At 43.8% G+C, this 27,004-nt stretch overlaps 1 protein-coding gene across 3 annotated transcripts in view; it reads right to left on the bottom strand.

The window, feature by feature from the left end:
* The window catches only part of LOC149319009 (AN1-type zinc finger protein 4-like), a 115,080-nt gene that overhangs the window by 40,749 nt on the left and 47,327 nt on the right, over positions 1–27,004 (bottom strand). For all 3 annotated transcript variants that reach the window (XM_089510920.1, XM_089510921.1, XM_089510922.1), the window contains exons 7-8: positions 17,710–17,845; positions 11,212–12,372 (exon numbers count right to left, since the gene is read on the bottom strand). In XM_089510920.1, the coding sequence (XP_089367046.1) occupies positions 11,212–12,372; positions 17,710–17,845 (1,297 nt within the window). The remainder of the gene's footprint in view (positions 1–11,211; positions 12,373–17,709; positions 17,846–27,004) is intronic.

Raw genomic sequence — 27,004 nt, 5'->3', positions numbered from 1 at the left:
GTCCAACACTTGCAATGAACACACATCAGATTTAATGCTCCAAACTTCTGATAGATGATCTCACTTGCTCTTTTCTTACATTCTTTAATGAAATCATGAATGGTGGGCGCCCTTCCAACAGCTGGCATAGGAAAAAGATCATTCCCACTCCCAAATTAAAGCCCCCCAGTCACAGCATTCCAACCAATCGCACTGCTAAATCAAGATGCCAAACTATTCACATCCTTCATGTCAGCTAGACTGAAACGCCATTATAAAGCACTTACAAGTGACGGTGCTAATAAATGGAACAGACTCTGAGAAATTCAGTTTATATAGAGGCACCAAACAGGGCTGCCCACCATCACCCATACTGTTTGCAATCTATATCGCACCACTGGTTGAACTTATCAGATCAAATCCAAATATAACAGGTTCTCACATTAACAAGACCCAACACAAAATAATGCTATATGCAAATGACATTTTACTAGCAGTACCACATCCTGAAATAAAGTACACAATAGACACCTTTAGAAAATATTCTGGCCTTAATATCAACTACCTAAAATCTGAACTAATGTACTTAAACATCTCAGCTGCAGACAAAACCACACTGGCAAATACTACCAGTTTACAATTATGCCCTCAGGACTGCCATATCTAGGTATCCTTATAACAAAGAACCTATCTCACCTGATACCCAGGAACTACAACACTGTTATTAAATGGATGAAGGCTAAACTAAAGGAATGGAAACATCCAAACTTTTCTTTGTTGGGGAGGATTGCTATCATAAAGATGTTTCTCAACCCATGTCTATTTTTTCTATTTCAGCCCATTCCTATCTCAGCAGCCCCTTCCAAATTTAAACTTGGGCAAAAAATGATTACAGATTTTATATTTAATAAAAAATGGCCTTGGTTCCCCAAATCCGTTAGGTATACCAACTCAAGAACATGGGATCTAGTAATTCCAGATATTAAAGTGTATTATCATGGCTTCCAGCTAAGCCAACTCTCCCAATTAATTATGGAAGTATGTTCTGATCACTGGGTACCTATGGAGATGGATCTGGACAGTATGGCCGAAGTGAAATTGCTTTTCTCTCTTAAGACACACAGTGTTTTAAAGGAAATAAAAAAACCTATTTCTTTATAACCCTCTCCTTATTTGGAAACAATGAACCATATATTGGCCCCAAGACTATCCCCTATCTGCCCATTCTTATTGCATCCTCATTTTTATGACCTAGACAAAATTTAAAGAATGGAAAAAGGGTAGTATTTACAGACTTGCTGATTTATTTACACATGGGAAAATAAAAAAGGCAGAAACCTTGACAAACGATCTGGGACAGATCAGCCACAATTTAGAATAATAGAATCATAGAGTTGGAAGAGACCGCAAGGGCCATCCAGTCCAACCCCCTGCCATGCAGGAAATCCAGATCAAAGCATCCCCAACAGATGGCCATCCACCCTCCGTTTGAAGACTCCAAGCAGGGAGACTCCACCACACTCCGAGGAAGTGTGTTCCACTGTCGAACAGCCCTTACTGTCAGGAAGTTCCTCCTAATGTTGAGGTGGAATCTCTTTTCCTGCAGCTTGGATCCATTGTTCCTGGTCCTGTTCTCTGGAGCAGCAGAAAACAAGCTTGCTCCCTCCTCAATATGACATCCCTTCAAATATTTAAACAGGGCTATCATATCACCTCTTATTTGATGCAAATATCACAAGTACTGTCTTCTCCAAGACGTACAGTGTCAAAGGAGAACTACCCTCGCCCCAAGATCTTTTATGAAACACTTTGCCTGGAAAAAGGGTGTAGTCACAAAGGAGAAACACCTGTCATTTACAAAAAATTAATAAAATCCATTTATGGCAGCAATCAATCAGCCAGGATAATGTGGAAATCACACTTGAATTTAGATATCTCTGAAGCCATATGGGTAACGCATTTTGACCACACTTACATATAAATCAAGATCACATCAGGCAACTATAAAATTAATATATAAATGGTACCTAATTCTCATAAGATTGTCTCAGATAATAAGGAATGCGTCACCAAAACGCTGGAGAGGCTGTGACACTGTTGGCTCATTTGAGCACATGTCTTAAAATCAAAAACTCTTGGAATGTTATACTAGCTCAAATTTCTTCTGTTATAAAACAAAATGTAACTTTTTGTCCAGGCCTTTTGTTGTTGTCCATCTACTGTAAAGAAAATGGTCAGTTAAAACATTGCAAGCTCATAACATTTGCTATTGCAGCTGCTAGGAATGTAATCACAAGAAACTGGAAACAGGGAATGTACAAATAACTGACTGGTGGACAAAGGTTTGGGACACTTGATTAATGGAAAACCTTTCCAACACCTGCAGACTGTAATAGACAAAGGAAACCATACACCTTTTTTGAAGACTGGTCAGTCCTTACTGACCACATTAACAACAACTCCCCTGGCATTGGACTTCCTGCCCACCTGATTACCCTTGGGAAAGGTGATGAATTTAGAATCTTGGTTACTGATACTACCTCTACTCAGATTGTTTTTCTGCACAGCTTTTATATGACTCTTGAAGGGCTTATTTTTGTATTGTTTGTTTTATTATTGTTATAAAACAAATAAAACATTCAATTAAAATGTGCAAAGGTGCATGCAAATACACAAAACTACTGCAAACTACTGCAACCATACAAGGTTGACAGAAAGAAAGGTTTGGAAGTTGGATAGAGAGGAACTGGGAGTTCTTTCTGCCATCCTTGTATGGTTCTTAAGATTGTAGTGGTTTTGTGTGTTTAAATAAACCTTTGCACATTTTGAAATAAAACCTTCATGAATGATTCTTAAGTGGTGGTTTTGTCCTGAAGAAAGAGGTCCGTTGAAGACAGAGTGGCTGATATACAATCCTACTCATCACAGAATCATAGAATCGTTGAGTTGGAAGAGACCCTAAGGGCCATCCAGGCCAACCCCTGCCATGCAGGAACTCTCAATCAAAGCATCCCTGACAGATAGCCATCCAGCCTCTGTTTAAAGACCTCTAAGAAATATTTAAACAGGGCTATCATAACACCTCCCAACCTTCTCTTCTCCAGGTTAAACATCCCCAGCTCCCTAAGGCATGCCTAAGGCATGGTTTCCAGACCCTTCACCATTTTAGTTGCTCTCCTTTGGACACACTCCAATTTCTGTGATGACCATCCTGGAAGTTTCTGGTGGTTGAAAGGGCATCCCCCTGAGGATGTCCTTGGGGATGAACCACCACTGAAGAGAGGCACAAACATGTTGTGGGAGTGTCAACCTCTTGGACTGCCTGTCGTTGAAGTAGTCGAACACAGAGAGAAACTATTCCTGCAGGGGCCGGAATCTTAGGCGTCCACAGCTGTGGTGAAGTCCATGAGGTCTAGAAGCCATTGAATGTCCCTTGCTGTACGACGGTCCATAGAGAGAACAGAGCAAAGATGAGTCCAAATGCTTTCTGCCCGTCTGGTGGATAGATAGGCACGAGCCATAACAGAGTCCAGAGATGTGCCTATATATTCTATCACCCTGACCGGTTTCAAGAGAGACTTGGATGGATTGACTGTCAGGCCCAAGTCAGAAAGACATTTCAGAACAACTGTGTGTGGGAGAACGACACCAGCAACCAATCATCCAAATAAGGAAAAATCTTGATTCCCTGGACATGAAGGTGAGACATGACCACTGCCATGAATTTTGTAAAGACACGGAGGGCAGTGGAAAGGTAGGATTGTATACTGAGATCTCCACCCACAGCAAAACGGAGAAACTTGCGGTGCTGAGGTCTGATGATGATGTGAAAGTAAGCATTTTTGAGGTCACTCGATGCAAACCAATCCCCTTCATGAAGGAAGGGGACGATGGACTGAAGGGTAACCATCTTGAACTTGCTCAGCGTGATGTAGTGGTTGACACACTTTAGATCGAGTATAGGGCGAAGTCCGCCATTCCTCTTTGGCACTGTGAAGTACCTGGAGAAGTAACCGTCCATTTTGCATGTATGTGGGATTGAATAGCACCTTTGTCGAGAAGGGAGGAGATCGCCTTTAGAAGAGGAGGGGAAGATGGGGTGGAATGAAAGATGCCTAGAGGTGGAGTACTTGTAAATTTTATGGTGTAACCCAGATGTACAATGGTAAGTATCCAGGTATCGGTGGTGATTCAATGTCAGTTGTAAAAGCGGTGAAGTTTGGAAAAATGATGGGATGGCAGTAGAGAATTTGGAGGAATCAGAAAGGATGATAGTGTTGTTTCGACAGATCCATCAAAAGTGAGATTTGAATGATGCAGAAATTTTAGAGGATTGTTGTTGCTGTTGTTGTTGTTGTTGTTGAGGAGGATAGAGTCTCCTGGAAGACTGCTGAGAGGAAACCTTGTATTGTTTAGAGGCCAGAGAACGAGGCCTAGAATAATTAGAATGTGCAGGCCGAGGACTGTTGTTTACAGACTGAGATGTGGTGTCTTCAACTTCTTCCTGAGCAGATGCATAACAAGAGAAGGCAAAGCTGGTGACATTTCCATGTCATAAACAGATTCCTCAGTAGATTGCTGAGGGATGGACGGTGTAACAAATTGAGGCACCTGTGTAACAGCAGGAGGAGGCATAGACTGAGACATTGACATCGGAGACACAATTGGAATGATGGCAGGAACAGGTGTCATGATAGACGTCAACAGTGGAATCTGAGCTGCTGGCATTGATTTAACCGGAGATGCAGGCGGCCGAGAGACTGTAGCAGTAGTGCGAGGCAAAGGTGAAGGCACTCTGGTGGAATCATACTTGAGACGAGATTCATGAACACAGTGTGGAGATTGGGATTGAGATCGAACTCAATATTGAGAAGGAAAGTCGTAGCGTGGCTCCCTATGGTGATAATGATCCCTGGAAGAAGGAGAGTAAGCCCGGTAGGAGGAAGGGCGTTCTCTCCAGTATTCTTCAGCTCGATATTGACCAATATACAATGCTGAGGTATAAGGTGAGTCTCGATAGTAGTGTTGAGAGGAAAATGCCAACAACTCAAATCAGTTTCTAGATGGTGTTGGAGACCTGTGAGATCGAGCTGGGGACACATCACAGTGTTGAGGGGCTGAAGAAGATAAAGAAAGCCTATAAGCCTGAGCTGGAGAGGCAAATATCTGTGATGGAACCGAGACTGGAACCGGTGGTAGTGGAGAGACCTTTGGCAGTAAAGATGGAGTTCATGGTGAGCTAGGTGGTAATGGAGCACCCAAAGATGCCGAGGTCAAACCCTGATGTCAAGTCTGAAACAGTGTCCGAGATGGGGGGCTGTAAAACCAGTGATGGTGTTTAAGCTGGTAGCAAGAAAGCCATAGTAGTCTCCAGTGCTTTTGCTGCTGTCCAGACCAGTGTGGGGCTCGAAGCAGACATCGAGGCCAAAGAAGTAGTAGGTAGAATGAGTGCCTTAGACTTGTGCTTCTTTTTAGATTTCTCGGCATCACAGTCATCCGAGACGCCAGGCCTCTTCTTGGACTTGTGAGGTTGCTTTGCCTGTGAGGTAGAGGGAACTTCCTGCAATGGAGGAGATTGGGATGGCATAGCCTGTGATATCAAGAGAGCAGGTTCCAGTGCGCTCAGTGTCGAGGGCCTTGATGTTGAGGCAGGCACTGCAGATGTGCAGATGTCTTTGGGGTCGAGGAAATCGACATCAAGCCTGATGTTGATGTCTTAGTCGATGTCTTGGAGATTTTAGGGATCCTCGGAAGTTTGCATATAGGTATCAAAGCCAGAAGATCAGTCTGAGAAGAGGATTTTTCGGCAACTGAGAGGATTCCCAACATAAAGGTTTTAAGCATTGGGCTCTATTGTGAAATGTTGCGTTGGTAAAGGAGCGGAAGATGGGACAACGCTTGGTGACATGGCCCTCACTCAAGCATAGAAGGCATTTAGAATGTCCATCAGTGAGAGAAACCTTACGATTACAATTAATGCAGAACTTAAACATTTGGAGGCCATAGTAGGCCTCGAAGTGAGGCACCCGACTGAGTGGAAAATAGACAAAAAAGAGACTCACTTTGAAGCTCTGCAAGGGTAATACTCAAATAGGGAAATAAGTAAAATAAGAATTCACAAAAAAGATCGATGTATCTTACACGAGAGGCTACGCAGCTAAGGAGCAATCTGAAAGGAGTGTTTCTCTTGTGGCAAATGAAAGAGAACTAAGTGGAGCTAGATTGGCAGGAATGGGCATGCTCAGTACACGGGAGTGGGTGGGGCCTCCCGCCAATCTGCTCAGCTTTTAGTTTCCGAATGAGAACTTTGTGCAGGTGCAAACCCTATTCTGTGAAGCACAAGATCATGAAGAAGCAAAGGCCAACACATTTCTCAACAGCCTTGCAGACAATTTCATTGTACAAAAGGTAGAGGAAACAACAAAGGGATCAATTGTTTTGAATCTGATCATAACCAACAGAGATGAAGTGGTCAACTGAGTGGAAGTAGTGGGAGCCTAGGGCAGCTGTGACCATGTCTTCTTGGGATTCTCAGAATTCCCTACCACTGAATCAGGGCAGTTAAAGTGGTCTCAAACTGGATTATTTCTGCAGTGTGTTTTAGATCTCAGTCTTCTTCCAAAAGGCAAACAGTGCTTTAACTGATGAAAATAGAATAATGATGTAGTAAGAGGACTACAGCTCAGAATCAGTAAAGAATTAATAAAAGAATGTGTCGCAACACTCAACGAAGTCAATATGCAAAAGGATCTTGTAGAACCTTTGAGACTAACCAAAAGAAAGAAGCTGGTAGCATGAGCTTTCATAGATTTGAGCCTGCTTCCTCAGATGCATGGTGTGCATCAGAGACAGGCCTATATAAGTTGATTGTATTTGAGAATGTCAATTGAAATTCAAAACCTTATGGGTATGGAGATGAGGTGGCAAGTTGAGTTGCAACAATGGTCATGGGGGACAAAGGCAAAAGGAAGGATGTCTACTAAAGTCAAAAAGAGTAGATAATCATATGAATGAGTATTGGAATGTAGTGTGGGAACTAGAGAGGAGATGTGATGCTTAAAGGGGTCCTCATGAGGATGAGGGGATTAGATAGTGCTGAAATGTGTGTAGTGTGCCAGGAAACCATTGTCTCTGTTCAACCCACTGCTGATGGACTGGAATCTGTGGATACATTATAATTCTGCTATTACTCTTTCCAATATCCCTTTGTAGTTCTTTTTTTCAAGGGTCACTATTCTGAGGTCTGAGACAGAATGCCCGGAAAGACTGAAGCATTCCACAACTGAGTTTTATTTATCTAAGAGTACCAGAGCCATAGTCTTTGAAAAATTTTGGAATACAAGAGAAGTCCCAGCAGAGCAGAGGGCAAATGTTGTCCCTATCACTAAAAAGGGTAAAAAAGAGCAACAACCAACTAGTCAGCCAAAACAAAAGAAAACAAGACAAGACTAGGACATATTAACAGATTTGAAAACAGGGCCCAAACTAACAAAATGAATTTCAACAGGTAGAAATGTCTGATATAACACTTGGGAAATAAAAATGAAATGCAGAAATATAGGATGGGTGACACCTTCCTTGGTGTCAGCACATACGAAAGGTATCTAGAAGTCTTTGTGGAGCACAGGCTAAACACAAATCAACAATGCGATGCAGTAGGTAAGAACGCCAATGCAATTCTAGGCTGCATCAATTGAAATATAGTGACTAGATCGAGGGATATAATAGTTCCACTCTATTCTGTTTTGTTCAAATCTCACCAGGAATACTATGTATTCTAGGCAACACAATTCAAAAGGGCACCACAATTTTGGGCACCACATTTCAAGAAGGGTATTGACAAGGTTGAGTGCGTCCAAAGGAGGGTGACTAAAATGGGGAAAGGTCTGGAAATCTTGCCCTATGAAGAATGGCTTAGCGAGCCAAGTACTTAAGAGCCATGTTTAAATATTTGAAGGGATGTCATATTGAGGATAGAGCAAGCTCATTTTCTGCTGTTCCAGAGAGACTAGGACACGAAACAATGGATGCAAGCTACAGGAAAAGACATTCCACCTCAACATTAGGAAGAACTTCCTGATGGTAAGAGTTGTTTGATAGTGGAATAAGCTGCCCCAGAGAGTGATGGAATCTCTTTCTTTTGAAGTTTTAAAACAGAGTCTTGATGGCCATCTGTCAGGAGTGCTTTGACTGTGTATTCTTGCATGGCATGGGGTTGGACTGGATGGCTCTTGTAGTCTCCTCCAATTCTATGATTCTAAGTACTACCTTTTTGTCTTTCCTCTTTGGTGACTTCCCCCTTCTTCCACTTCTTGTACATGTCTGAAGGCAGATTCCCCCCTCCCCTGTAGCCCCTCAAAGTGTAGGAAAAATTTACAGCAAGATGTAGGACAAAATGTAGGACAAATTTTAGGACGTTCAAGGAAAATGGAGGACACAACCAACTAAAAGCCAAAATCATTAATAAAAAACAATACAAATTCATGTTTCTCAGTCATGCTCAAAATGGAGGACATTTTGACATGCCTATTAGCACAACTCCAAGACCCAAATTCACAACTACTAATTCATTGGGGACAGAAAAAGAGAGAAAAACCACAGCACATGCAAGGAAGCATTTGAGCATTCTGAGCATCTCTGAGACCAGGGTTCGAATCCTGACTGAGCCATGCAAACCCACTGGGTGACCTTGGTCAAGTCACACTCTCTCAGCCTCAGAGGATGGCAAGGGCAAACCCCCTCTGAAGAAATCTTGCCAAGAAAACCCCAGGATGAGGTTGCCATAAGTTGGAAATGACTTGGAGACACACAAGAGCAATAACCACAATATGAGAAGGCAGCCAAGGTCCAAAGTGCACTGCAAAAAGTATCCAGTTTGAGACTGCTTTAACTTTCCTGGCTCAGTGCTGGGGAGTTCTGGGAACTGTAGTTCTGTGAGACATTGAGCCTTCTCTGTCAGGGAGTCCTGGTGCCACAATAAACTACAGATCCCAGAACACCCTAGCACTGAGGGCAGCTAAAGCAGTCTCAAACTGGATTGTTTCTGCAGTGTGTTTTGGACCTTGGCTTTATGTGATATAGGAATCTGAAATCTTTGCTGCTAGGACTCAGTACATATATACATAGTGTGTGTGTGTGTGTGTATTATACAGACACACAGTATATGTATATGTATGTGTGTGTGTGTGTATATATATATATATATATATATACACACACACATTATACAGACACAGTGTATGTGTATATATATATATATATACACACACACAAACACACACATTAGGCAGACACAGTGTATGTGTATGTGTGTGTGTGCGCGCACACACACACACACACACACTTAAGCGTCTTAGGTCCAAAACACACTGCTGAAATAATCCAGTTGGAGACCACTTTAACTGCCCTGGCTCATATAAAGAAATTAACAATAATAACAACAATAGCAGCAGCAGCAGCAACAGCAAAAATAACCTTGAGAACAAACTACCATCCCCAGAATTGTAGTTCCTGGGAACTGTAGTTTCTTGTAGCCCTAGAGCTCCCTCTGACAGAGAAGGCTCAATGTCTCCCCAAAGTACAGTTCCCAGGATTCCCCAGCATTGAGCCAGGGCAGTTTAAGGAATTTTCAAGGTGTATTTATTTCTGCAGTTTGGGAATTGTTCCAACCTGGAGGTAAGGCTGGGATGGAGGAGGAGGAGGAGGCGTCCTGGGAAAGGAGGACCCACCTGGCCTGCCAGCAGCCCCGACTGCCTGCCCTTTTCCTCGGCTGGGCTCTTCAGGCTCCCTTGGCTGCAAGGAGGGAGGGAGGCGGGCGCCATTTTGCCTGGGCCCCCCTCCTCCCCAGCGCCTCCTTGCCTTCAGGGCCAAAAGCAGCAGCAGGAGGAGGAGGCTCTTTATTCCTGTTGTCATTTTTGGGTGCCTTCAAGTCCTTTCCCAGCCTCTCTCCTCCTCCTCCTGCTGCTGAAAAAGTTAAACCTCGCGCCCCCGTGACTCACGCCTGTTGGGGAAGGGAGTGGGGCTTCTGGGACTTCTCCCTGGCTCTCTCTGGCCTCCTTGAAATGCCGCCCTCCTAAATTTTGGTGCCCTCGGCCGCTGCCTAGGTCGCCTATATGGTAGATCCGGTCCTGTCCATGGGGGATCTTGGAACCAAACCCCAGCGTATAACAAGTATCCACTGTAATATATAACCATTCAATTCCTGCTTTGATTACAAATTGATATATTCATTCAAATTTTAATGGTGGTATAGTAAATTATGCACTTGCTTGGATTTTCAATTTTCCATTTTCTCAGCATCACAGGTCACTGATCTGTGCATGAAATTATTTTCAGGATGTTAGCCATGTTAGTCTATTGCAGCAGAAATGAGAAAATTTTGTAGCACTCTAGAAACAAAATTTATTATCGCATAATAATCCTTTCAAGGATTATAGCCCATCTAATCAGAAATCTGAAGTGCTACTGCAGCTGGCAGATTATTATACACCTGCTTGGATGGACGGGTGATTGGAATCAATAGTCAGAGGGAACTGAAATTCAGTGCATAGGACTGAAATATGTTTTCCATGCTTGAATGCAGTTGCACTGGGGATTATGTCGGCCCAGCTACTTCTCTCCTCTGTAGCAGGAAATAATTCAGTTTGACAAAACGTTAACAGCCATGGCTCAGTGCTATGAAATCCTGGGATGTGTTGTTTTGTGAGATGTTTAGCCTTCTCAGGTACCACAACAAACTACAAATCCCAGAATTCCACAGCATTGAGCCATGGCAGTTAAAGTGGTGTTAAACTGCATTATTTCTGCAGTGTATATTAGACCTAAGACTTCTAAGACTTGAAGGATATTTTCTTTGCTGCCAAGGCAAATGTATGACTTCATTCAAGACAAATATAGCATTATCACAACAGTGCATGTATTTGACTGCGTGGTTAGCAAAGGACAGAGAATACTAGCAAGAATTGTATGTCAAAGATGCTCACATAAAGGGCAACTTCCATTTGATTTGATAGAACTTTTCCTGACCTCAATGGCACCATTCAGATCCTGAATAAGGACATCAGATCTTTTGCCAGACAAGTCTGAATCAAGCCTATCTGAGGGATCTTGTTGCAAGCAGAGGACCAAATATATCTATTTCTCAATTCCATCTAGAGAATTTAGAATTCTACCTGAAAAAAAACACCAAGGAAGTACAAACAGAAATACAGTTCTATTATAAAGCATAATTACCAACAAGTATTCAGGCATGTCATTGTGAGGAGAGACCATGTTAAATCTTTCTTCTTGAAAATGCTGAAGATCTGAAGTTAACACAATACCACAATTCCGAAACCTGTCCATACCACAGGAATTCTTCAACCCATCTCTGTTGGTGCTTCGGGTCAGCGAACTTCGAAATCCTACATTATTTACAGAAAGAACAGGATCTTTGGATGCTTTGATAGGCATTCCTGTGATCTCTCTTGTTTCCTTTTTAGAATGGCTAGCAGGTCTTTTGCCAAGTGAGTCCATACCAATGCTATGAAATCTAGAATTCCTTGCATAAGAGGAATCTGCTGAACTGTGTACCTCCAATGGCCGTAGAACATTTGGGGAAGCATCAGGCCTCAAGTTACCAACTTCTAAGCACTTAGATTGTGTTTGAGGTTTCCGAGGACTGTGATATACAATTTGTGCTGAACACTGAAGAGGTGAGAGGTGTGCATTTCTCTGAGAACAGATGTCCTGAGAGTTAATAAAACTAGTTTCTGCTGCTGAAAAGGTTAGAGGTTTTATAATGGACTTGTCAGGATGCTTGGCAATGGCAGAGTCCGTATGCCGCTCAGATAACTGGGGTTCTTTATTCACTTTTCCTGTTCCATATAATTCACTGTATGCTTCAGAAATGTTTGCTTCTCCTTGTCTGGTAAGAACATCTGTGTTTTTTAAAACTTTTTCTTCTGTAGCATTTAAATTTACATTTGTGGTATCTGGATACAAAAAAGGACCTTTCTCGTTTATTGATACACCAGTTTCTGTATTTTTTTCTGAACTTTTAAGTTGAGCTGAAAGTGGAAGAACTGTATCTGGAGGTACTTTTGCATCTTCTTTCCCCCCACACATTAATTTATCTGGTGTTAACATGCTTGTGATTGACTGAGATTCTGAAACATTTTCCCATCTGTTACTTTCCTTAATAAAGTTGCTAGAAGGCATCCTTCTACCAGTAGTTGCCAAAACTGGAAGTGCAGTTTGAGATGTTTCTGAGGTATGTAAATTGCCAGGAGTTAAACAGGATTGCCCAGTGTAAGAAGGTGCTCGAAAAAATTTATGATGTGCAGCTGTCACTGAGCCACTAAGTGAACATGGAGCTACTGGAGAACGAGGGTTCATTTTAATAATTTGTTTTGGCTGTGAAAGAGAAAAGAAAGAAATGTGGTTATTTGAATTGCATTGGACTAGCATGTATGGCAGTGGCTTCCAACCATGCATCCCAAGAGATCTTTGGGCTACAACTATCATAATCATTCATCACTGATCATGCTGGTTGGGACTTCTGACAGTTGGAGTTAAATATCCAGGGACTGCAGATTGAAAACCACTGACTTAGAAAATTCCATGGGCTAAAGAAAACAAATTCTAAAAAGGTCTCTCACTATAAACCTAGACCGTTTTCCTTTAGAATTCAATTTAAGATTTAAATCAATTTAAGATTTAATTTAACTTTTTTTTGGCAATGTCCTTACAAAAATGTTTGAAACTCAAGTCCAGCATGGGCACCGATTCTATTTTAGTAATTAAAAGACTTTTTAAAAAATAGATAATGCTTTGGATACTGCTGAGTTCCATTTGGGCAAAAATGGGATATAAATAAAATAAAACAAACAAACAAATATATTCATAGAAGTAATGTAATCACTGAGATGGAAGACTATGAGATACACATATATCTAAAAGTGTACTTTGGCTGATAGAAGTGATTCTGTCACTAGATGTAACATGGGGCAATCCCTAGTCCACATTATGTCAATAAAACTTTCTTTTTCTCCCCACCTCCCTGGGTCTTATGTGCCACTCAACCCTCTGAGTATTTTCCAGAGAGATGGAGAATGATCACTCCTGGTACTGCTAATAGAATTGTTTATGTTAGTGAAATACCTTGTTGGATCCTTGTCTTGTGTATATCTTACAAATACATAGATACAATTTTTGTGAATCAAAGTTTCCCATTGTGATAAAGATAAAGAGGGGTTTTGGGTGTGGGTAAATTTATCTCATTTAGGGCATGAAAACAAGTCTCTTCACTTAGAATCATAGAATTATTCTGGCGGGTTACAGACCGCCCATTTGGGGCCGTCTGTACCCGCCCCTTTCCCCGGTGTATCGGGGCCTCAGCTGCCAGAACGGCAGCCGCTGAGGCCCCGATCTGCCGCTTTTCAGGCTGCGGGAAAGCCACTTCCCCGCAGCCTGAAAAGGGGTGTCCTTGGGGCTTCAAGCCCCAAGGACACGCCGCGGCGGCGGCGGGGAGAAGAAAGGGGCCGCTTGGCCCCTTTCTCCCTTGCTTCTCTGGGCGCAGCTGTCTGAAGGCTGCGCCCAGCAACGCAAAGCGGCGCCACAAACTAGGAAAGAGCTCCGAAACGGAGCTCCTTCCTGGTCTGCACAAAGGACCAGGAAGGCGGTGTGGCCGTGACGTCCTCATGGCGGCGGCCGTCTGGAATGGCCGCCGTCATTTTTTACGCGCAGAGCACGTATTAGGGTTAGGGAGGTGCGGAAGCACCACACCTCCCTAACCCTAGTGCGCGCTCTGCGCGTACTTTAATGGCGGTGTGTAACCCACCATAGTTGGAAGAGACCACAAGAGCCATCCAGTCTAACCCCATTCTACCATGAACAAGCTCACAATCAAAACTACCTCAGCAGATGGCCATCAGTCTCTGTTTAAAAACCTCCAAAGGAGGAGTTTCCACCACACTCCGAGGGAGTGTGTTCCACTGTCGAACAGCTCTGATATTAGGAAATTCTTCCTAATGTTGAGCTGGAATCTCTTGTCCTGTAGTTTGAATCCTCTGCTCTGGGTCCTGTTCTCTGGAGCTGCAGAAAACAAGCTAGCTCCATCCTTGATATGACATCTCTTCTCCAGGCTAAACATGACCAGCTCCCTAAGTCATGTCCATAGGGCATGGTTTCCAGACTCTTCACCATTTTGGCTGCCCTCCTCTGGGCATACTACAGCTTGTTAACATCCATTTGAACTATGGTGCCCAGAACTGGACACAATATGCCAGTTGACCAAAGCAGAATAGAGTGGCACTATTAGTTTCCTCGATCTAGACATTATATTGGCCTTTTTAGCTGCTGCATCACACTGTTGACTCATGTTCAATGTGGTCTACTAGGACTCATAGATCCCTTTCAGATGTAGTCTTTTTAAGCCAGGTGTCCCCCATCCTATATCTATGAATTTCATTTTTTCTACATAAGTGCAATACATTACATTTCTCCTTGTTGAAATTCATTTTCTTAGTTTTGGCCAAGCTTTTTAATCTATTCAGGTCATTTTGAATTTTGATCCTCTCTTCTGGGGTATTGACTACTCCTCCTAATTTGGTGTCATCTGCAAATTTGATAAGCATACCCTCTATTCCTTCATACAAGTCATTGATAAAGGTGTTGAATAGCAGTGGACCCAGGACAGAACCCTATGGCACCCAACTGGTCACTTCTCTCCAGTATGGTCATTGCTAAGCACCCTTTGGTCAACCAATTACAGATCCACCTAACAGGTGCATTGTCTAGCCCATATTTTCCTGGCTTGTTTGCAAGAATATCATAGGGAACTTTGTCAAAGGCCTTACTAAAATCAAGATATGCTATATCTACAGCATTTTGTTCATCTATCAAGTTGGTAATTTGATCAAAAACAGATCAGATTAGTCTGGCATAACTTGTTTCTAAGAAATCCATCTAGACTTTTTGTGATTATGGCATTCCCTTCTAAATGTGCACTGACTTTCTGTTTAATGATCTGCTCTAGAATCCTTCCTGGTATTGATACCAGACTATAATTGTTGGGATCCTCTTTTTTTCTCTTCTTGAAGATGGGGACAACATTTGCCCCCCTCCAGTCTGCTGGGACTTCTGTTCTCCAGGGGTTATCAAAGATTATTGCCAGTGGCTCTGAGATTATCTTTGCCAGTTCTTTTAACACCCTTGGATGTACTTCATCTGGTCCTAGAGACTTAAATTCATTTAGATTAACCAGATATTCCTGTACTATCTCTTTACTTTTTCTGTGATGTATTTTCCCTACTTCTTCTGTTCCATTTTTCTCAGTTATGGCACCCTTTATCTTTTGTGAAAAATCTGGGGCAAAAAAGGTGCTGAGTAGTCCTGTCTTTTCTCTGTTCCTTGTTAGCATTCTGTCATCTTCTCCACGCAGTGGCCCTACTATTTCCTTCTTTTACTATGGACATACCCCCAAAAGCCCTTTTTATTGCCCTTAACTTAGCAAGCCTGAGCTCATTCTGCGCTTTATTTTTTCTGACTTTACCCTTACATGTTCTAGCTATTTGTCTGAATTCATCTTTGGAGATTTCCCCCTTTGTCTATTTTCAGCCAGTTTAAAACTGGCTGTTGTTAAACCAGTTCTTAAAAAGCCTTCCCTTGACCCCTTAGAGAGATCCACTTATCGGCCGGTATCACTTTTGGGTAAGGTAATTGAGAGGGTCGTTGCCAACCAACTCCAAGCAGTCTTGGATGACACTGATTATCTTGAAACATTTTAAACTGGCTTCAAGTCAGGATACGGAGTGGAGACTGCCATGGTCGCCTTGGTCGATGATCTCTGTCTGTGCATTGAAAGGGGAAGTGTGGCCCTGTTGGTGCTCTTAGACCTCTCAGCAGCCTTCGATACCATCAACTATGGTATCCTTCTGGAACGCCTGAGAAGGTTAGGAATCGGGGGCACTGCTTTGCAGTGGTTCCGGTCCTATCTGTCAGACAGATTCCAGATGGCGTCGCTTGACAACAGTTGCTCGGCCAAGAGGGAGCTCAAATCGGGTGTCCCTCAGGGCGCGATACTGTTGTCAATGCTCTTCAACATTTACATGAAGCCGCTGGGTGAGATCATCGGGAGACATGGAGCGGGGTGTTATCAGTATGCTGATGACACCCAAATTTGTTTCTCCATGTCTTGGACTGCTTCAGTGACCAAGGATGGCATCTCTCCTCTGAAGTAGTCTGAGGTCAATAATGGATTGGATGAGGGGAAAATAGACTTAAATTGAATCTAAATAAAACGGAGGTACTCGCTATAGGCAATCTTAATCCGGGAATGGTGATAAGCTCTCCAGTACTGGATGGGGTCACAATTCCCCTAAAGGACTGTGTTCATAGCTTGGGGGTGCTCCTCAACTCGTCGCTTCACCTGTCCTCCCAAATTGACATGACAGCCAGGAGTGCCTGTTATCAGCTTCGGCTGATACGCCAGTTACGCCCCTTCCTGGAATGGGAAAACCTTGAAATGGTTGTATATTTGCTGGTAACCTCTCGTCTCGATTTCTGCAATGCGCTCTACATGGGGCAACCCTTATGCCACATTCGGAAGCTGCAACTGGTCCAAAACATAGCAGCCAGATTGGTGACTGGGAGTTCCAAGTTTGATTCTATCACACCTATCTTAAAATCCCTACAGTGGCTACCTATTAGCTTCCGGGCACAGCATAAGGTGTTGGTTATTACTTATAAAGCCCTACATGGCCTGGGTCAAGCTTACCTGAGGGAACGCCTCCTCCCATATAATCCTTCCTGCACTCTCAGGTCCTCAGGGAAGAACCTACTACAGTCACAGAGAACTAGAGTGGTAACTACCTCCCAGAGGACGTTTGCTGCTGCCGCTCCAAAAATCTGGAACGATCTGCCGGATGAGATCCACCAACTAACATCTTTCGAGGCCTTTAAGAAGGCAATAAAAACAGATCTCTTCCAGCGGGCCTTCCCAAAGTGATCCCCTAATTTCACTCTCCACATGCCTAAATTGTTTCTCTTCTTCTCTTCGGACCGATTTGAACACCTTTGATATTATTGTTTTCCCTTTTTATATGCTGTTACCCACCTTGATCCAACACAGGGAAAGGCAGGTTATAAATACTATTATTATTATTATTATTATTATTATTATTATTATTATTATTTCTTATACATGTCCTGTTTAAAACCTAGCTCAGTTGAAAGTTCCTTAGTCATCAATCCTGGTTTTTTTGAGACACTTTCCATTTTCGCTCCTCACTGGAACTGTTTGAAATTGTGCCTTCAGTATCTCCCTTTTGTGAAGCTCCCATCTGTCCTGAACTCCCTTCTCTTTTAGTATTCCTGACCATGGGATCACCCCCAGTATTTAACTAAATTTACTGAAATCAGCTTTCCTAGATTCTAGAATGTGTGTCTGACGATGCCTGGCTTCTCCTTTCCACTGCATAACAAACTCCAGGAGAACATGATCACTTTCATCTAAGGATCCCACTATTTGCATCCTGTTAAACCAGGCCATCCCTGTTGGTTAGGAAGAGATCTAAAATTGTTGATCCCCTTGTTGCCTCTTCCACCTTAAATTTGATTGAGTTTGACTTCCAGCAAATATCAGCAAAGCTGCAGTCAAGGAAATACTAAAGCAATCACCCAACCTTTTAAGAGGACCTGGAATGCAAAAACACAGATCATTGCATATGGGATAGACAAGTATAGCCTCACTTTTTTGTTCTCCATCTTTGTTTTGAGCAGCTTCATTTTATTCATTGTGATGGAGTTCTCAATTATCTGTTGACCAGAAGGAGATGCCTCTTTATCTTCACTGTTTTCACCATACAAATTATAAACTGAACCAGCACTGGCAAGGAGATAGAGCAAATGCATTTTGACATTTTATTCTCAAATAATCTAAGAAAAAGTTCATGTTGTACAAACATGTGCCAGATGATTGAAATATTATATAATAATTAATAAAGTGCAATGATCACAATTACTGTTAAAGTTTGAATGTGTTCATAGAATCCAGTTTCACTACAACAATATTCGCTACTTAAGCAGATCTGAGATCAATATTTAATCTAAACCAATCCTTAGGAATGTATTCCTGTTTTTGTCTTCCACTCTCAAATGTTCCCTACTTACTTTTGTATCAGCTGCTCATTATAAGTGGTTAATAAAAACTTGTAAAAGTGTTCCCATTCCCCTCTTTTCTGTATTGTCACTTTCCTTAAGGAAAAGAAAATGGTGGCGGTGCCACCGACCTGATCATGGAAAACCAATAATGTTGGGAATGACCGGAAAAACCTGAGCTAATATCATTAATTCCCCAGTTATAATAAAACTTCATAAATAAAATGTATCTGGAAGACAGGAGACAACATTCAGGGGGGTGGGGTTTAAACCTTTCAGAACCCACCCCAAGAGGGGAACTGTCAGGATTCCTTGATGTTCCCCTGTCATGGGTTTTTGTTTATTATGTTTTGTCTGTATAGAAGTATGGTGAATAATGATGTTATAGTTGGGGAATTTATTGTTGTTGAAACAGTTTAAGGTTAGCTGTTGGGAATGGGAAGCTGGGCTAATAGAGGGAAGGAGGCAGACATGGGACATTACCAGATTCTCAAGGTTACTCTCTTGGGAAAGGAATGAGAAGGAGGGGGAATGGGAAACAAGGGGGAGTTGAGTTAGGTGTGAAGGAGGTTATATGCTTACGATTAAGTCTTTGAAGCCAATTCTGGCAAATGCTTTTCTATTGTGCTGATCTGCTCAATAAATCCTTTCTGGTTTACATATGAAGCCTCAATGAGTGAGTGAGTAATTATTATTAGTGAATAAGCTAGAGATGGGGCCATCACAGGAACCTGTGTATTGGAGAAGTGGAAGGAAAGAGCCGAAGAAACTAACTTCCCTTCCTGCAGTTCCCCCAAGTCTATCACTAGGTGTTGGTCACTAGTCAGTGTGGCTGGAGAGGAAAGGAAAAAAAAAGCTGGTCACTTTTAAAACCCAGTGACCCCCCCCCCCCTTTCCTTTAGCTAGAGAAAAGAAACAGCCCCTCTTAGTGAGGGCTAAAAGTCCCCCTCCCTTCAGAGATGTAGCTAGGATTTTAGGAAGGTGGGGTGTCCAGACTAAGTGCCACCATTATAATGGGGCTTGGATGCGGCGGTACAGCATCATACACCATTCATTTTTCTAATGGAAGGGGGGGGTCCAGACCCCAAGAACCCCCCCCCCCATTACGTCGCTGCTCCCTTCCTAGTCAGCGAGAAAGAGAAAGACAACAAAAAGCAGGAAATGTACCATTTGGTCCTGAGATAAGGCCAAGCAATAAATGCCTCCTTTGATTGCCCCAGCCAGGCAAGAAGATAAAAAGCATCTATGTGCTGTCCTAGCAACCCCCTCTGGGCTTCCTCATCCCAGTCATTTGGAGAGAGAGAAAAGAGAGAAAGAAAAACTTTACTGTCAACTTCCCAGTTTCTTTGTCCTCAGCACACCTTTTGGAGATAAGATCAGATCACAGCTTCTAGCAAGCTTTATCTCTGCTTGTTGGCTACCTAGCCAAACAGAAAATCGTCCTGCAACGCAGGCTCCCAGCTGTTAGGTATAAAGGGGTGCAGTGGGCAAAGACTTCCTCCCCTTCCTCTTCTAACAGCAAACGGCCCAAAAGCACACACAGAGCAACTGGTTCAAAACCTTGCAGTCTACAAGATTCAAAAGACCTTTCCCCCCTCTTCTCCCACCAAGGAGACAAGGGGAAAAAATCCAAACCTGCTATCTGTTTGAAAGGAGTCCACCCCCCTTTCCCTCGCACAACAGCCGACCCACACAGGGAAATAGCACAGAATTCCCCCTCTCAGGAAAAGAAGAAAACCCAAGCTGAAAGGACAAACCCCACACTGCAATTCCTCCCTCCAAGATAAAAGAGAGAGAGAGAGAGAGTAAACACCGCTGCCTACCATGTGATGCTCCGAAGTCTGAAAAACCACCGCTGCCTACCATGTGATGATCCCTGGGGTCTAAGCAGCCACACAGCCACCCTGTTCTTGGCCCTTAGCCCCAGGAGATCTCTTAGATTTCCCCCTAGAGTCTCCTAGGTCTCCATTCCCACTCCCTGTTGAGCTGAATGAGACCTCTTGAGATCCTCTAGTCAAGCTGCCACCACCCAGTGAATCTCCAATGAGCTCCCCTTAGCACACACTGGGACTTGCTAAGGACTTCTAGTTTCCTTTCCTTGCTAACCCAAGCAATCAGTAACCGAGCTAAGGCACATGTACAGGAGCAGAGAAAGACAGCAGATACTTTTAAAGAAAGGTATTTATTCTAAATAGACAAAATAGAGCAAGAAGATATCATTCATGCAAGGCCTCCTTGCCCTGCAGGTACAGAATGCATAGTTACAAGATATTCATTTCAGGCAAGCTATTAGATAAACATAACAAAAGCCTAAACGCACTAGCTAACACATTTCCTAGCTACTCACACAGTGATGGGATTTGCAGTCCTTGATGGGTTTCTAGAAGCAGGGAGCTGGCCCTTTTGCCAAGCTCCACCCGCATCCTTTAAGCCTGCCCTGGGCACAGGCTCAACAGCTGATTTCCAAAACAACTACAAAGATGGAGAACAAAGAACACATGGTTCCCCAGGGGGTTTTCAAGTCCTCTGGCGGAAAATTCTTGAAATTTGTGGTCATACTGTCAGATTGGCCAGTTGGGCCTTACATCAGCTATGATGTAGCTGCTCATTAGCATGTACTTCCCCCCGCCAGATTAACCCTTTGTGGTTTGGAAGGAGTCCTCAAATGACTGGCGGACCAGTCATTACAGATGCTTTTCTTAGAAAAATTAAAATATATTGGGAAGAGAATCAGTGAATAATCTTGTGACCCCTGAAATGGTTAGTGTCTACTTAACAACAGTATTGGAACACAAACCATTGTGTTCTTTCTTTCCCTTTAGGAAAGAAAACAGATTTGAGAGAGACATGTTTTTTTGGGGGAAGCTTCCTGCACGAGTAGCTGAAATCTCTCCATGATGATCATAGAATCATAGAGTTGGAAGAGACCGCACGGGCCATCCAGTCCAACCCCTTGCCATGCAGGAAATCCAAATCAAAGCATCCCCAGCAGATGGCAATCTAGCCTCTGCTTAAAGACCTCCAAGGAAGGGGATTCCACTACACTCTGAGGGAGCGTGTTCCACTGTCAAACAGCCCTTACTGTCAGGAAGTTCTCCCTAATGTTGAGGTGGAATCTCTTTTCCTGTAGCTTGCATCCATTGTTCCGGGTCCTGTTCTCTGGAGCAGCAGAAAACAAGCTTGCTCCCTCCTCAATATGACATCCTTTCAAATATTTAAACAGGGCTATCATATCACTTCTTAACCTTCTCTTCTCCAGGCTAAACATCCCCAGCTCCCTGAGTCGTTCCTCATAGGGCAAGGTTTCCAGACCTTTCACCATTTTAGTCGCCCTCCTCTGGACACGCTCCAGTTTCTCAATGTCCTTTTTTAACTGTGGTGCCCAGAACTGGACACAATATTCCAGGTGGGGCCTGACCAGAGCAGAATACAATAGCACAATTACTTCTCTTGATCTAGACACTATCCTTTTATTGATCATAGAATCATAGAATCGTAGAGTTGGAAGAGACCACTAGGGCCATCCAGTCCAACCCCCCGCCATGCAGGAAATCCTAATCAAAGCATCCCTGACAGATGGCCATCCAGCCTCTGTTTAAAGACCTCCAAGGAAGGAGACTCTATCACCTTACGAGGAAGTGCATTCCACTGTCGAACAGCCCTTACTGTCAGGAAGTTCCTCCTAATGTTCAGGTGGAATCTCTTTTCCTGTAGCTTGCATCCATTGTTCCGGGTCCTGTTCTCTGGAGCAGCAGAAAACAAGCTTGCTCCCTCCTCAATATGACATCCTTTCAAATATTTAAACAGGGCTATCATATCACCTCTTAACCTTCTTTTCTCCAGGCTAAACATCCCCAGCTCCCTAAGTCGTTCCTCATAGGGCATGGTTTCCAGACCCTTCACCATTTTTGTCGCCCTCCTTTGGACACGCTCGTTTCTCAATGTCCTTTCTGAATTGTGGCGCCCAGAACTGGACACAATATTCTAGGTGGGGCCTGACCAAAGCAGAATACAGTGGCACTATTACTTCTCTTGATCTAGACACTATACTTCTATTGATGCAGCCTAAAATAGCATTGGCCTTTTTAGCTGCCGCATCACACTGTTCACTCATGTTCAACTTGTGGTCTACTTGGACTCCTAGATCCCTTTTGCACGTAGTTTCATTCAGCCAGGTGTCACCCATCCTATATCTGTGCATTTTATTTTTCCGCCCTAAGTGCAATACCTTACATTTCTCTGTGTTGAATTTCATTTTGTTAGCTTTGGCCCAGCTTTCTAGTCTATTCAGGTCATTTTGAATCTTGATCCTGTCCTCTGGGGTATTACCTATTCCCCCTAATTTGGTGTCATCTGCAAATTTGATAAGTATGCTCCCAATTCTGTCATCCAGGTCATTGATAAAGATGTTGAATAGCCTAAAATTGCATTGGCCTTTTTAGCTGCTGCATCGCACTGTTGACTCATGTTCAACTTTTGGTTCCCTTTCACATGTAGTCTCCTTAAGTCAGATGTCCCCCATCCTATATCTATTTCATTTTTTCTACTTAAGTGCAGTATGTTATATTTCTCCCTGTTTAAGTTCATTTTGTTAGTTTTGGCCCAGCTTTCTAGATCGGCTCTCATAATAAATAATAATAATAATAATAAAATTTTTATTTCTATACCGCCCTTCTGTGCAATCAGGGCGGTGTACAATATCATAAAATATTACAAAACAGTCCTCAATGTACATATACATACATACAATTAAGATTAAAATACATCAACAACAAAACAATCAAACCAACTTGCCACTGTTGGCTTGGGGGGGAAGAACTAATTGGGGCAAGTATCTGGGAATGCAGACCTAAACAAAAATGTTTTTAGCTCCCTTTTAAACTGGGCCAGGGAGGTGGCCGAGCGGAGCTCGCTGGGTAGCGAATTCCAGAGGGTCGGGGCCGAGATGGTAAAGGCTCTCCTAGATGTAGAGGCTAGCCTGGCCCCTGGGACCCTCAATAGCTGCTGCCGAGATGTCCTGAGAGTGCGGGGCGGATTGTATGGGGAGAGGCGGTCCTCGAGGTATCCTGGGCCCAAGCCATTTAGGGCTTTATAGGTTATTACCAGCACCTTGTATTGCGCCCGGAAGCGAATAGGCAGCCAGTGCAGATCCTTGAGCACTGGTGTTATATGGCTGGCTCTGGACGTGCCAGTAACCAGCCTGGCCGCCATATTTTGCACTAATTGCAGCTTCCGGGTATGGTACAAGGGCTGCCCCATGTAGAGTGCATTGCAGAAGTCCAAGCGAGAGGTTACCAGAGCGTGTACTACTGTTTCAAGGTGCCTCCGGTCCAGGAAGGGACGCAGTTGGCGAATCAGCCGAAGCTGATAGCAGGTGCTCCTGACCGTCGCATCCACCTGAGCTGTAAGGTGGAGAGACAAATCAAGGAGCACCCCCAGACTGCGTACCGAGTCCTTCACGGGAAGCGTGATCCCGTTCAAGACAGGTGGAACCACTGCCATCCCTGGGCCGGGGGAACCTATCACGAGTACCTCCGTTTTCTCTGGATTCAGACTGAGTCGGTTTTCCCTCATCCAGCCCATTACTGACTCCAGACAGGCCACGAGAGGAGAGATGCCATCCCCGGTCACTGCATCAGTCGGAGACATAGAGAAGACTATTTGGGTGTCATCAGCGTACTGATAACCCCGCGCCCCATGTCTCCGGATGATCTCTCCCAGCGGTTTCATGTAAATGTTGAAAAGCATGGGAGACAGAATGGCTCCTTGAGGGACCCCTGATACGAGGGCCCTCTTTTCGGAGCACACGTCTCCCAGCTGCACCATCTGGAACCTCCCGGAGAGGTAGGATCGGAACCACTGGAGCGCAGTGCCCCCAATTCCCACCTCTGCCAGGCGCTCCAGAAGGATACCATGGTCTATGGTATCGAAAGCCGCTGAGATGTCCAAGAGCACCAACAGGGACACGCTTCCCCTGTCGATGCCCAGACGGAGATCATCGACTAAGGCGACCATAGCAGTCTCAACCCCATAGCCCGCCCAAAAGCCAGTTTGAAATGGGTCCAGATAATCCGTATCATCCAAGATCGATTGAAGCTGGATTGCAACCGCCCTCTCGATCACCTTCCCCAGAAATGGCAGCAATGAAACTGGCCGATAATTGTTATGCATCAGGGGGTCAAGGGAGGGCTTTTTTAACAGCGGTTTTACAATGGCCAATTTTAAGCTGGTTGGAAATTGCTCATCCCTCAGAGATGTATTTATAATCCGGTGTAACAACGAAGTTACCACCGGTCCCCCCTGAGCTGCTAGCCATGAGGGACAGGGATCGAGAGAGCAGTCTAGAATGCGTATTTGACTATGCTTGGCTTCTACTTCCAGCTGTATAAAAAGCTCCAGGAGAATATGATCACACCTACCTAAGGATCCTGACACTTCCACTCCATTAATCAGACCATCATTGTTGGTTAGGGTCTGATCTAAAATAGCTGATACCCTAGTAGGCCTCTTAGTGGCTCCGCCATAGAAAATGATTCTAAAAAGGGCTCTATAATTTTAAAAGGTCGGGAACCCTTGGTGTAAACACATCTAAATCCATGGTACATTCCCCCACAGTTAAGTTCTTGTACTTGCCGGCAAAAGGCAGGTTATCTCCAGCACCTGATGAACTGTCTCCCTCCACCACATAACTCAGTTTAAAGCCCTCCTGATCTTTTCAGTCTTAGCAATAACATTCCTCATTACTGTTGTGAGGTGCAGCCCATCCCTAGGCAGAAGTCCATCTTCATGTAACCTGGTCACCATGGTCCAAGAAACCAAATCATTCCTGGCTGCACCATCTGCACCTGTTCACCTCCACCTCATGACAACCTGTGTATCTATGTTCTTCAGCTTCCTACTCAGAGCCTCATAATCCCTTATGATATTCTGAAAGCTATGAAGAGTGCTCACATGTTTCAATGCTTACCAGAAATGCAATCAAGGAGATACTTTCAAGTTGATTATACAGCATTTTGAGTACTCTAGTGATAATTGTTTGGAAGGACTCAGCACTGTTAATGAAACAAGGGGTCTGTACAGACAGGCCAAAGTAAAGCTGCTTCGGATCACTATGGAGGTATGTTGTTTAAATCACACACACTTCTTAAGAGGCCAGAAGCTGCGCCAAAGCTGCACTCCAGTCCTTAGGACTGGAGCATGGCTCTGGCACAGCTTCTGGCCTCTTAGAACGCATGCATCATTTAAACAGCATACCTCCAAAGTGACCCGAAGCAGCTTTAGATTGGCCTGTCTGTATGGGCTCAAGGTTACATCACTATGATCTGGAGATGAAACAACAGTGGCAGCACTGTGGTTCACCACATACAAAGAAATACTAATACAATACTAATAAAAACATCAGTTACAATGTGATGTTACGATCAGAAGTGGGATTTCTTCCATTTCTTTACAGAAGTTTGGGTGGGTATGCTTGCCTGAAGAGCTCTGTCTTTAGTGCCTTCTTGAAGGCATCTAAAGTGGTGATAAGACGGATTTCCTCCGGTAAGCTGTTCCATAACGTAGGGGCCATAGCAGTTAATGTTCTATGGGAAGCTGATATTAATCTAGCCTTTGAGTATTCTAAAAACTTCTTCCCAGATGTTCTGAGAGTGCGGGGCGGATTATGTAGGGAGAGGCGTTCCCTCAAGTAACTCAGGCCCAAGCCATGTAGGGCTTTAAAGGTGATGACCAACACTTTGTATTGCGTCCAGAAGCTGAATGGCAGCCAGTGTAGAGATTTTAAAACTGGTGTTATATGATCTGATCTGGATGTTCTAGTGATCAGTCTGGCTGCTGCATTTTGAACTAGCTGAAGCTTACAAACTTGATACAAAGGTAGCCCCATGTAGAGCGCATTACAGAAATCTAGTCAAGAGATTACCAGTGTGTGTACCACTGTTTCAAGGTCCTTTCAGTCCAGGTAGAGGCACAGTTGGTGTATCAGCCGAAGCTGGTACCAAGCACTCCTGGCCATCGCATCCACTTGAGATGATAACTGTAGAGATGGGTCCAGGAGTACTCCCAAACTTCGAACTTTGTCCTTCAGGGGAAGTGTGACCCTGTCCAGGACAGGTTGGCAAATCTCCATCCCTGGACTTGGGATCCAGCCTATTACCAACCCAAGGCAGGCATCCAGAAGAGAGATGCCATCCTTAGTCACTGTGTCAGTCAGAGACATAGAGAGATAGATCCGGGTGTCATCAGCATACTGATAACACCATGCTCCATGTCTCTGGATGATCTCTCCCAGCGGCTTGATGTAAATGTTGAATAGCATGGGGGATAGAATGGCGCCCTGAAGGATGCCAGATGTCAGCTCTCTCTTAGAGGAGCAGCTATCCCCCAGCCTCACCATCTGGAATCTGCCCAAGAGGTAGGAACGGAACCACTGGAGCACAGTGTCCCCTATGCCTAACTCCCTCAGGCATTCCAGAAGGATATCATGGTCTACGGCATCGAAGGCTGCTGAGATGTCCAAGAGCACCAGCAGGGTCACAATTCCCCTGTCGATGCCCAGATGGAGATCACTGACTCAGGCGACCATGGCAGTCTCAACCTCGTATCCTGCCCTAAAGGTCAGCAGGAAAGGTCATGGTCACAGATTTTTGGGATAAGGAAGGTATTTTGATGACTGATTCTTCAAAAGGACCACACAATTAATGCAGAATACTACTTTTGTTTGCTGTGATGATTAAAGGAGGCATTGAAGGAAAAATGGCAAGGGAAGTTGTGGAAAGGTGTTCTCTTTTTGCAGGACAATGCACCTGCTCACAGGGCTGGCAAGACAATGGATGTTTTGAAGAATTTGGGGTTTGAGTGCAGAAATCATCCAGCATACTCCACATTT

This window comes from Sceloporus occidentalis, unplaced genomic scaffold, assembly GCF_023333645.1.
Source record: "Sceloporus occidentalis isolate IW3139 unplaced genomic scaffold, rSceOcc1.0.p SCAF_2, whole genome shotgun sequence".
Classification (NCBI taxonomy): Eukaryota; Metazoa; Chordata; class Lepidosauria; order Squamata; family Phrynosomatidae; genus Sceloporus; species Sceloporus occidentalis.
Note: the sequence above shows the minus strand (reverse complement) of the source record. Positions and strands in the feature narration are given on the sequence as shown.